This window comes from Phlebotomus papatasi, chromosome 1, assembly GCF_024763615.1.
Source record: "Phlebotomus papatasi isolate M1 chromosome 1, Ppap_2.1, whole genome shotgun sequence".
NCBI classification, from domain to species: Eukaryota; Metazoa; Arthropoda; class Insecta; order Diptera; family Psychodidae; genus Phlebotomus; species Phlebotomus papatasi.
In genome coordinates this window covers 27,298,411-27,310,880 of record NC_077222.1, presented here as the reverse complement: position 1 = coordinate 27,310,880, position 12,470 = coordinate 27,298,411, and the positions used below count along the sequence as shown (strand labels likewise).

Here is a 12,470-nt window from a genome sequence, read left to right as displayed (position 1 = left end):
ATATTCGTGATCAGGAAGTGCTGAAACACATTTTGGCCAAATTTGAGGTCGATCGGACGACATGAAATTTTGTTAGGATTATAGTAGGTGAGATTGTTAAGAATCTCACCTAATAACCCCACATCCTCCTACCATATTTTGAGTAAACTTTACCGAATGATTGTTGGACAACAGAATAGCTTTATTCATCCAAAATACTAATTAGGAAATAATTCTTAGGACCAATCTTTCATGTTTTCACCTGCTTATGTATTCTCTTTTCTTCCGATGTAATACAATTCTCATACCATCAAAATAATAAGAATCAACGAACTTTCAGTGCAGAATTTCCGTATGGAAAACACTTTATTTGATTTCTTCTTATTATACACAGTATAATCCTAAATGAGAAATCAAAGCCCTTTCGTTCATTTTATACCCCAATCAAAATCTTTGGTTTCCCCATTTCCTCTGAACAACACTTCCGTAGGAGTTTGCCTCATAAATAATTTATGTTTGAAATTAATTTCTCATATTTACCCCAATCTCACACTGTATCATCAATTTTATTAATTGTCCCTATTTGATTATCCATTTTGTTGTGCTAGTCTGTTGGGGTAAATATCTGCATTAAACACACCCTTCTGTCGCTTGTCAATTGACTACGGAGATGTAAAAATCATTTGAATAACATCTTTCAAACGAGGCGGATGAAAAGGCGGTAAAATTTATCGTTTGGAGAAAGAAGATTTCCCTCTGGTTTTATCTTCTTCCTAAACCTCTTTGGGGCTTGGGAAATATTCTTCTTGGACAAAGCCAATGATGATTTTGCAAAATCTTTCCTGACCTTCCGATCAATATTTCGTTGAGTTTATGACATGTGGAAAATTTTAATGTTGGAAATGTATCGTTTCCGCAATTCTTTCCATTAAAAAAAAAACATATTCTTATTAATATTTTGCCTTGTGAGGGAATTCATCAAATGACAATATTAGAAATTTCCATTAAAAAGAATGAGTTTTCATAAGTTTTTATAAATATTTTGAAGAATTTGAAATGAAATTGGATGCTTTTTACTTAATAGAATTTTAAATCATTTTTAATTGCATATTCTTTTTCAAATAAACACATTTTTAATTTGCTTTAAGTGATATCCCTCCAAGTGTTCGTTAAGTCGCAAATAAAAGCTTTCGTGATGGCGCATTATAAATCGCGTAGTTAAATATTGACAAAAAATTAAAATATTTAAATAAATGTTAAATAAATTTAATGAAGTTCTGTTGATTGAGGGTTGTGAGATGTTTGTTCAAACCACTGGAATTTCTCTTGGAAAAGTAAAATTCAACCCAGACAATGTCCAAGATATTTGAATTAAATTCTCCCCCAAGAATCACTGACTGTGAGAAGTTATTTGAAATCGTAAAGTCTGGGAAAATCCTTCATGGAATTTAATACATTCAAATCGTAAGAGAAAATTGACTGTAAATTCAACTTACCACTCATAAAATTGTAAATGACAGGATTTACTGCGCTGTTGGCGTAACATAGCCAATGGGATAAGAGCGAAAGGACTGAAATGACATCACTTTGACCAATATCGATGGTATATCTAGAATTGAAAATTGAATAGACCGCTCTTATTAAAAGTTTCGGGAGTACCCTACTTCAGTGAAAGATTTTTACTATTTTTTTTTGTAGTTTTAGTGTTTAACATCTATTGTAAACTCCACTCATAAATCATTTTCTGCCATTTCTTTTTCAAAAGCTGTGATCTTTTTAACATTGCACTACTTGAATTATAACTTGAACAAAAAATACCCTAATTATTTCAATAAAACGAAAAATAGGCCACGCCCACAAGAAAGCTAACTACAGGAAATCAGGACTCACCTGTAACTATAAAGTGCTCTCGGGAGTGTCTAAAGGTAATTAATTACTTATGACACCCTTTTTTCTTTCTTCATGCTCGATTAGGGCTCAAAATCCATATATAATTGTCTTGGGTGACAAGTTTTACAATTAAGCCTATACTTTTGGAGGGCAATTTATATGCTTTTGTCTATACAGCACCAATTTGGTGTTAAAATATCGTGAAAAAAACTGAATTATGTCTGTCGTGTGGGAATGTCTTGCAGGTGGAACAGACGTGTTATATCTTATCGTGAGATGGATGCTCCTGGTTATCTCATACTCAAAAATTGTGAAAAGTGCTTCGTAAAAGGAAAATTTAGCCATTCCACCTCTTTGAAAGCAACGCGCCACGCCTCATTGCCATTAAGCAATAGTATCATAATTTATTAAAATTTAATTCTTTAAAACAAAGGATTAATAGTGGGCGTGGCCTATTTTTCCTTATAACCTCACTGAAGTTTATTCAGGGGGGTGACATTAGCTCTCAAAAATGCAACCGGTTTTAGTGTAATTTTTTCCCTGGTTTTCGTACACATTTCGCGAGATATCTCCAATACTATGTAGCTTGCCAATTTAGGGTTTTCGGTTGCCTCTTCGTTATTAAATTGGCTTTCATTTTGTATTAGTATTTTTTGCTAATTCATTCTACAATGACAGAAAATAGCTAATAAACTTAAAAAAAATTTCGTCTCGCTAGAAACATAGGAAATGTCATGCCCCTCAGTTTATTAGTGTTTCCAATTTTGCTCGTATTTGAATAATTTTAACTGCTCGATCACCAAGAGAAAGCAGTTTTTTTTTGTTTCAGTACACTGAACTACCCCAGGAGCATCACTTTTCTATAAAGACACTTCTTCCGACATTTCTTTAGTAAATTTCGTTATAACTTAAGCAACGCAGAAAAAACATTTCGTTCGTAAAAGTTTGTGAATTTATTTTGAAATTGGGGATTTACCAAATGCTCGTAAATCGTATAACCTACCAAAATGTATGGACTTTTTTCGCAAAAATATTGTTCGTAATATGATCACTTGACGAGCATTTTTTGCTCTTTTACAAGCATTTGTTCGTAAGTGTTTGCAATCAAACAGAAAAATGTTTGTAAAATTTTGTTACTTGTTCGTAAAATTATACCAGACAAACAAAAGCGAACAAATGTTAGTAAAAGAACAAAAAATGCTCGTCAAGTGATAATGTTGCGAAGAATTCAAACTTTGACGATATTTTAAGTGAATTATACTATTTACGAGCATTTCGTAAGTCCTCAGAAAGAATTCTAGAATATTTACGAAAAATTTTACGAAATACATTTTCCTGTGGCCTTCAAAAATTGCTTTTTTGAAGGAAATCGCCTGCACAGGTGTAGGTACAAACGTCAAAATTTTGTCAAAAATGCAATTTTTGACAAAATAAAACAAAACAAAAATTAAATGGTATGGCTACACAAGAGATACTTCAATATTAAATATAGTTTTTGAAGTGGGCGTGGCCTATTTTTTATGAGTGGAGCATGCTGTGGAAGAAAATATTGCTTTCTAAGGGTAATAATAATATTGCCATCTAAAAGTAATTAACATATTTACTGAAGTTAAAATTTTAGTTACTAAAAAGCTTTGAAACTTCAAATGATTGAAGTTTCGTACCATTTGATTTTTTTCTGTTAAAAGTTTGGTCTGCTTTATGAAGGCTTATAAGAAAATAATCAAGTGGTACGAAACTTCCTTTGACAGAAGCTTTGTTTAAAGCTTTCCCATATATATGGATAATGCTGAAACGTAAAAATTTCAGTACTTTACCTTAAAACGTTGAGAACATTGACGGGAAAGTAGCAACAAGCAAACATTGCAACAACAGCAACCAACATTTTTGCAGCCTTTCGTCTCATTCTCAATTGACCCATTGTCCCTGAATTCGAAGCAGCTCCTGAATTTCTTAAATCTTACAAAAAAAGAGAAAATTCAACATTGAATGGAATAGCTTTATAGAGATGAAACTGTGAGTCATCAAGGAAAATTACTCACATCCACAATTGTATTGCTGATGATGCCTCGACTCACGATGGCCAGGGATTGTGTCGGATTTCCATAAAACACGCACAATTTGGAAATAGGCAATTGTCATTATGAGGAGTGGTAAACTGGCGGAATAGAAGATGGAAAAAAAACTAAGATGAGAAAGGATAATTGAGAAAGTATTCTACATAATTTAACTCTCATCAAGACTTTTTTCTTTGATGGTTGAGAAAATATTTCTCCTCCTTTTTTTTGTCTTTTACCAAAACATCGCCCACACATAGAAAAGACTTTTCTTGTAACACATTTTTTTTCAATTAAATACCGAAAACCCTGTGGAAAGCACAAAGAAAATAAGTCTCTAAAGTTGACCTTTAAAGTTTTATACTGACCCCAAAAGAAAAGCCATTTTAAAAGGAAAGGAAAAACAATGTGATTCATAATTAAAATTAGCAGAGTGTTCATAAGTGGAAAATTATCCAAATGAATCTTCTTATCTTTTACACAGTGAATTTTTCTTCGAGTTATATAAAGTTTTGGGGATTATTTGAATTTTCACCAAATGTAGCAAAATTTATGGATTTAATTATTGTGAATTGGACTAATTAAAACATTATTCGGGAATATGTGCAAAATTTTAATTACACAATCATGAAACACTCAACGATTCTACCATTTAAATGCGTTATTTACTTACTTCTCTTTTTATTTAAAATCATGAATTTTCATTGGGGTTGTATTTAATGGTAAAAATTGTATTTATCATTGATATTGATGAGCTATAATAATAACAAGGCACAGTTCTGTGCACTGAATTAACCAACAGAATGAGCAATAATATGTACTCATTTTAAATTTAATAGGTTGTCAATTGGATATTAGATTTCCTCTCATGTTTATACGTATTGAGGATCAGATATTCATGAAAAATAATGTATATATTGCATTTAAGCTTCAAATTCAAAACCTGCTCCAAATGGAAATTTTTCGCTACTCCAAATGGAAACGTCACTATTCTCATGATAAATACAGTACTAAATTACTATATTTATATATTTTCTATACCACAGTTTCATTATTTAGTTAATTTCGCTCCAAATAAAGCGAAAATCCATTCATATTCACAAATTTTAATTTGTTAATTTCTCAGAAAAATTAAAAGTGTACCTTTTTACCATGGATTTTTTATCGATCGACCATGTTTTCCAATGAAAAACACAATGAGGTGACTGTCGTTTATTCGCTTTGTTTAATATTTATGTCGTATTTCTGGCTAATTTTAGTTAAATTAAGTACTAATCTTTATTGTTAAGCGAAAGTGAAGTTTTCAAATGAAATAATTACCTATTTCGTGAACAAAAATGATTTTTCTGAAGTGTCTTCAAATACTTCATTAGGAAACCCTGGAAATATGATTTTTTTGGAAAGATTTTCTTATTGTTTTAGATGGCAAAGGAGAAAAGACCAGGAATAAGAACAAATCCTGCGCTCAAGAGCAACTCAACAAGGTTTTGGAAGCCTTTCGTTGCGGTTTCAGTTACAGTGTTTGTCTCCAATTAGAAACTTTCCCTTGTCTCCATTTGGGTTAATTTGTTTCCAATAGAAGCATTTTGCACTGGTGTCTTTTTCTTGTATGTAAGAAGTTTTCAAAATATATTTAAAGAATTTTCACTAAACAGTAATATTCTAGAAGGGTCAAGGAGCAAATGTATGTAATTCTCTTCAGAAAAAATATGAACTTAATGTTTTGAACCTTCTGTCAAAGTTAAAGCGTCTGGAAATGGTTTTGAATTATAAAATTTACCCTATATTACATATAAATTCCATCTAATATTGAAATCTCAAAATTTCTAACTTACAAAATGAATTAAATCCAGTTTAGAGGCCCAACGGTCAGAGATATAGTTACTTGGAGTCACTTGAGGACCCTCAAAAACTTCATAAATCAACACGAGCATACTTACCGGTATACTTTTTTTATCATATATTTGTCATAGTGATATTTTTTTATTTTCAGATATAATGAAAGATTTTAAGAATATATTTCGCATATGGCAATGATTCCTAATAACGGCTTTTCAAGGTTAAACATTAAGCGCTCCTAGAAAATGTATTTCTATGTTTACGATTTTTTTAAATACAAAATAAAAGTATCTCTCTTAATATAAAATTATCTTTTTACACAATCTAAGTAAAGAAAAATACCTTTTTTATATTTTTTGTCATAAAATTCTAGTTTTTGTAGTAAATTTTATAATTAGATTTTCTTTCTTCAATAACAGTAATAAAACTTCTCCATTAAAATTTTAATGAGATTCACATTAATTGTCACTAAAATGAACGAAAAAATGTGTGATTTATTATATATTTTTGAATCACTGAATATTTAGAATTTGACCTATTATTTCCTGCTCGAACTCAAAAAGAGAACAGTTACATAATGCGTTTTTTTCTGAATTGTCATCGGTCTAGAGCACAGCCGGTAAGAGATATAGACTTTAGGTCTTCGGTGACCCCCCTCCCCTCATAAGTGAATGTTATCACTATATATAGACGTTTTCTTATTTTCATCCCATCTCTTTTTGCTCTTCAAAACCTCTGTTTTTCGGTTTATTTCGAAAACGGATCCTAGAATTTTTTATTTTCGAATATGTTTTGGAAGTATGTGAATATTTCGTACATAGACACACCACCAGTGACCGAAAAACATTTTGAAATCGATTTCTCGCAAGTCAAAGTTAAATCACTTTGGAGGGCCTGTTTTCCAACCGATTTGCTTAACATTTGGATTTTAGCTGAGGTTTTGAATGAAATATCTTGAAATTTCCAGACCAAATGTATCAAAGTTAATTGATAAAGAATCAGTAAAGTACCCGAGTTTGATATATCTTTTTCGATTATTTTTTGAAAATCTTTTTTATCTGTTCAAAATTTGAAAGCTTGTGACACGGTTAGAGGCCAAATGGTAAAAGATATCGATTTCTGGTCGTCGACGATTTCGTCATAAGTCAATGACAATATTTTTAGGGACAGTATTTTTATACTTTTTCCCCCCAGCCCCCTCTTTAACACTCCCAAAACCATGTTCTTTTGGTTTATTTTGAAAATGGCTTCTAAAATTATTTACATTTTCAAATATTTTTAGAGGTAGTCAAGCAAGAACATACAACATACATATTTCGTGCATAGACACTTATGACTTGAAAACATTTCGATATCGAATTTTCCAAGGTTAAAATCAAACTACATTATTGTTTGGTCTATTTCTCAACCAAACTGTCTTATTTAGTTTATTTTCTAAGTTTTAATATTTCCAACTCTGCAACAGTTTCAATCGGCATTGATCGGTAAAGTAACTCTAAAAATTATACCTTTCTCGAAGTTACTTTTCTTTTTTATCTCTGTGATTGTTACTTAGGGTAAAGTGGTACAAGTTGGACAATAATGGTATAAGTTGGACAGGGTTTTTTTTCTTGATAAATTTAGTACTTCATTTTTATTTATATATTTTTAATGGTTTAGTTTTATAATTTGGTTCCTTGTGCTTAAAAAAAAATTCGTACTGTATTTATCAAGAAAAAATCCTTGTCCAACTTGTACCGGCAAATTGTCCAATTTGTAACACTTTTTCTTCAATTTAGAATCATTTAAATCGGTAGTAAACCAGAATACAGTCAAAAACCATGCGAAAAGGTAATTCATGGAGAGTTCTTTCTCCTGAGTACGAGCAGTTCGCAAAACTGGGACGCTTTGCAATCTCTTTTTTTTATTTGCGTATTAATGCGAAAAATTAATTCCAATCTCATTATTTTCCTAAAATGAGACCATTATGATTTAGGTAAATTTAAATGTATTTTTGCGGGAAAGGTCTATCTTTTTATCAATAAATAGATGAAATTCTAAAAACAAAGTGATGCAAAGCCACAAATCACAAATTTGAACGCTCATTAGCGACAATTAATGTAAATCGGGTAAATCGCATTAAAATTTTAATTAGAAAATGTGATACCGCAGTTATACAAAATAATTTCTATTATCAATAGCATGGTAATGGGTTGAATACAAGACAGGGAGTGATCAATAAACTAACCGAAAATCTTCCAACAATTGAAAACTAAATTAAAACTGTAAAATATGATAAAATTTTGCTTTTGGTTTTTGTATATTGGTCCTTGAAATAAAAAAAAAGTGGCGGAGTGACATTATTATTATAATTTTTTTTATAGTTTTACAAAAATGTGTTTTAATAATTCTGTTATATATATCAAATTTTACCAAAGAACCCGTCCTAATTTAGTTGATACGGTTAGTGGATTAGTGGACCTCTGTTAAGAATGTTAAACTTTATAAAATCCTCTAGCCTTTGTAGACAATTTTCTATAACATTTACTTCCTTTTTGACCCAAAATATTTCTTTTTGAACACTCCTAAGAGACAGATCAAAGTTCAAAGACCCCTTTCAAGAGAAAACCTTCATAATCCTGCATAGAACATTGTTACTCACGTGTAGAGCATTATGAAACGAGCTATGTGGAAATTCTTCTCCGTCTGATTGTCCCACTGGGCGACGCATTGCGTGAAGAGGGTACTTCCAAATCTCAATTTTAGCTTATTCTCCGTGGTCAATGTAAGGAATTCCGGAATGTCTGCGAAATCACAAAAGAGGATTAATCGTTAGAGAGTTTTGGGGGAGAAAAAAGGGATAAAATGTTAGGGAAATATCTGGCAATTTTCTCATGCCATCGCCAAATTACCCGAAATCAGTGCCACAAGCCAGATAAAGGCGATTGATCCGATGGCTCGTTCATTTGTTGATACATACCGAAGAGGAAAACAAATTGCATACCATCGATCGATGGAGATGAAGGTGAGTGTTAACACAGATACTGTTACTGATACAGTCTGAAAAAATAATAGAAAAAAAACAAAGTATTGCATAAGCAGCAAGTTTTGGTTGTAAAAAAAAATAATTATTCATAAACATATTTTTCTCGCTAAAAAGAGCAATAACAACATTTGATAAAGTTGATATCCCAGAATAAAAAGTGGCCAAATTTAAATATTTGTTTAAAAAAAATTTAAACGAATTGTATCAGATGAACGCTAAATAAACCAATTAATGCAATTTATTTAAAGTATATAAAGAGCCTTTAGGTTTTATTTTTCACTCGTAGTTGTGAGAATATCAAAATTGATAGTTTATAGAAAAAATAGATTCCCATAATATTTATGTCTATTTATCCCATAATGTGTCTAATATTTAAAAAAAATCTGAACACTGTATCTGAATTTTCAAATTAAAATGCAAATTGAACATTACAATTTTAAACATTTTTCAGTTAAAGGGTTCAAAAATTTAATTTCATTACATTACTTCATTTCCCTTATACATATAATCATTTAAATTAAAAAAAAAATATTTTATTCTATTACACTGAACATACTTGTAAAACTCAAAATATTTAACGTTTATTGGGCAAAAATTTGAGACACTAAAAAATGAAATGCCACTATTTGATTAAAACTGTCAAATTTACATTATTTTGCGCCTGAAGTTATACTCTTTACGTCAGTATAAAACCTTAAAGTCACAAAGAAATTAATTCTTGTGTCACTTTGAGACTGAATTTATTCTACAAACATGTTAAAAAGCATATTTTATATTTAAAAAACAATCTAACAAGATCCCTATCAAAAAACATTGATATCTCAAAAATCGACATACGCCGTAGCACATATTCAAGGTATGATATATTTTAATAGAAACTTCCCGTAGGTAGTTGTTACTAGTGAATGCTAAAATTAAAGGCATTGTCTATGCTCTTTAACTACTGTTCTGTCTAATGAATAGAATAAGTCCTTAATAAGTGCTTAGTAACTATTTAATTGATTTAATTAAGGATTTTTTGGGCGATATTTGTGCCATCAGACGACAATAAGTAGAAACTAGAATAGGAAAGGGACAGATAATCCTAACCGGCTTATGTAGGTGAGATTCTTAACGTGAGCTAACTCGGAGTGCATGCAAATTCGATTTGATGCTGAAGTAGGGAGACGCCATTCAGTTATCTTGAACCAAATTCGTGAAATTATACAAGTTTTGTATTTGAACCAAAATGTCAAGGATTTGGATGAACTGACAGAAAAGTGTTATATGGGTGAAATGTAGACCAGAATGTTCTCTATAATTTTGCCGTAGAACTTGAACTCATCGATTACTCAGAAGCCAAGATAAGCGAGGTTTTTTTGTTTCTTAACTCGTTTTTTCATCCAGAGTGCCCCAAGTGTTCATTTGTTGAACTTCAACTAAATCAGAGAATTGTTGTATTTTGCGGGACTTTCCATTTAAACCCCTATTTTAAGTGTCTTGGTGGAGTAGAGGCAGTCAAATTGGCATCTGAGTGATTTCAAAGCGTTATTATGGGAAAAATCAATTTTTTCACACTTAAACGGCAAAATCGGAGTGATACCGTAGTCTGAGTGGAAAATGATGTATGGACGAAATGTAGAGACAAATGTGCTCTACAATTATGTTGAAGTAATCATCAAAATCGGTTCAGCGACAGTCGAGATAATTGAGGTTATGTGATATTGAAATTGGTTTTTCGACTGTGGCGCCCCTGGTGTTGGTCCCACGAAGTTCAAATATTCTAGAAAGTTGTAGCATTTGGTGAGATCTTTCGTTTAAGCCCTCATTCATCAAAATCGGTCACATAGAACCGGAGATATGATTTTTTGAATTTCGTGAACTTTGACCCCTCATATCTCCGGTTCTATTGAAACCACAGCGCGCATACGCACCATTTTGGAAACGTCCTAGACTGGACTACAACATACTAAAATTTCATTAACTTGCACAATGCCGTTTTTGAGAAAAGTGACTTTGAATTTCGATGAATTTTGACGCTATCACAGCGCCACCTGTGGTGACTTTTTGAACTTCCATCTGAAAGTGCTCATCGAGACGAAACCAAAAAGGTAAAATTCAGGTCGCTATATTAATTAGAACCGGAGATAGAGGCCGGTCAATGTTCGAACTTTGACCCCTTATAGCTCGGGTCAGGGGTTATGGATCGACTTAAGGTTTTTTTTGTTTGATAGGTATAATCAACGGCTACAACATACTAAATTTTCAGCCCGATGCACAATGGAATTTTTGAGTTATTTAACTTTTAAGATTTAAAAATTTTCTTTTTAAAAAAAGCGCCCCTAGCGGTGGTTTTATGAACTTGCGATGTTAGAAGGGGAAGTGGCATTTCACGAGAGCTTTCCAAAAAGCCCTCACTTTTTAAATTATGACAATTAGAACCGGAGTTATGGCCATTTTAAGAAATTTTATTTTGGGCCCTTATAGCTCGGGTCAGGGGGGTCGGGGGACCTTAAGTTTGGTACTGATGGAAAGCTCTAAGGCCCAGCTATAACATACTAAAATTTGAGCCCGCTCGATGCCATAGGGGCGGAGCTATTGAGAAAACAAAAAAAGGGGGGTCTTCAAAATGGCGGAAGGAGGGGTGGGGGGTGGGGGGTCAATGCACCAAGTTGCAATTTTCATACGATATTTAACCTTTGCCGAAAACCGCAAGTCGATATCTTTTTTAGTTTAGGAGCTATTAAGCTCCAAAGAGCGGCCGGCCGGCCGGGAACTTAACTTAGCCTCCCATATATTGGTGATCAGGAAGTGGCGAAACACATTTTGGCCAAATTTGAGGTCGATCGGACGACATGAAATTTTGTTAGGATTATAGTAGGTGAGATTGTTAAGAATCTCACCTAATACGAAGGACACATACAGTACCGCCCATAAGTTTCTTTACAAAGGTGCGTTCGAGAAATCAAGTGAAAAAAATGTTACAAAAAAACCATTTTAAAATTTTTCATTTTCCAAATAATTTGCTTGTAATCCGTACACTGGTAAAAATAAAAGGATCAAATTGATCCAAATTTGATCCTTTTGCAAAGGATGGATCAAATTTCGAACTATGAATGCACATTTCTCATAATAGGACACGTGAATTTGATCCATCCCTCGCAAAAGGATCAATTTGATCCTTTTATTTTTAACAGTTTATATTATTTATGTACACCAAAAAAAAACATTTCTAAAACTTGATCATTTTTCATCGGCCAATCGGCCAAAAGTTTCTTGACAAATTTGAAAAAGTGAGACAAAGTGGTCAAATACGTGTAATTAACATCCTGAGACCAGTTATATTATGAATTTATGTTATTTGAGAGCCAAATGGTCAGTTTGCACATTACCAAAGTCTTCAGTGGTGAATATTTATATGCAAGGCGATGATAAATAATGCATTTTTTGTTAATTTATAATTTTGGTTAAAATAGCAAGTTATAAAAAATTGAAAAAAGGGATATCGTCCAAAGCGGTGGCAGCCAAAATCCCGAAAGCCAAAATGCCGAAAAGGCCAAAATCCCGAAAGCCAAAATTCCGAATGTTCAAAATCCTGAAAGGGATGAAATTATGTGTAGGACAATATTTAGAATAATTACCCAAGACACACTTTGCCTCCAGACAGCGCAGGTGCTATCGTGGAAGTAGCTATGACACTT

At 32.2% G+C, this 12,470-nt stretch overlaps 1 protein-coding gene across 2 annotated transcripts in view; it reads right to left on the bottom strand.

Moving 5' to 3' along the window:
* Positions 1 to 12,470, bottom strand: part of LOC129799562 (orexin/Hypocretin receptor type 1-like) — a 158,682-nt gene that overhangs the window by 17,684 nt on the left and 128,528 nt on the right. For both annotated transcript variants that reach the window (XM_055843580.1, XM_055843582.1), the window contains exons 5-9: positions 8,657 to 8,804; positions 8,407 to 8,548; positions 3,912 to 4,027; positions 3,687 to 3,828; positions 1,476 to 1,588 (exon numbers count right to left, since the gene is read on the bottom strand). In XM_055843580.1, the coding sequence (XP_055699555.1) occupies positions 1,476 to 1,588; positions 3,687 to 3,828; positions 3,912 to 4,027; positions 8,407 to 8,548; positions 8,657 to 8,804 (661 nt within the window). The remainder of the gene's footprint in view (positions 1 to 1,475; positions 1,589 to 3,686; positions 3,829 to 3,911; positions 4,028 to 8,406; positions 8,549 to 8,656; positions 8,805 to 12,470) is intronic.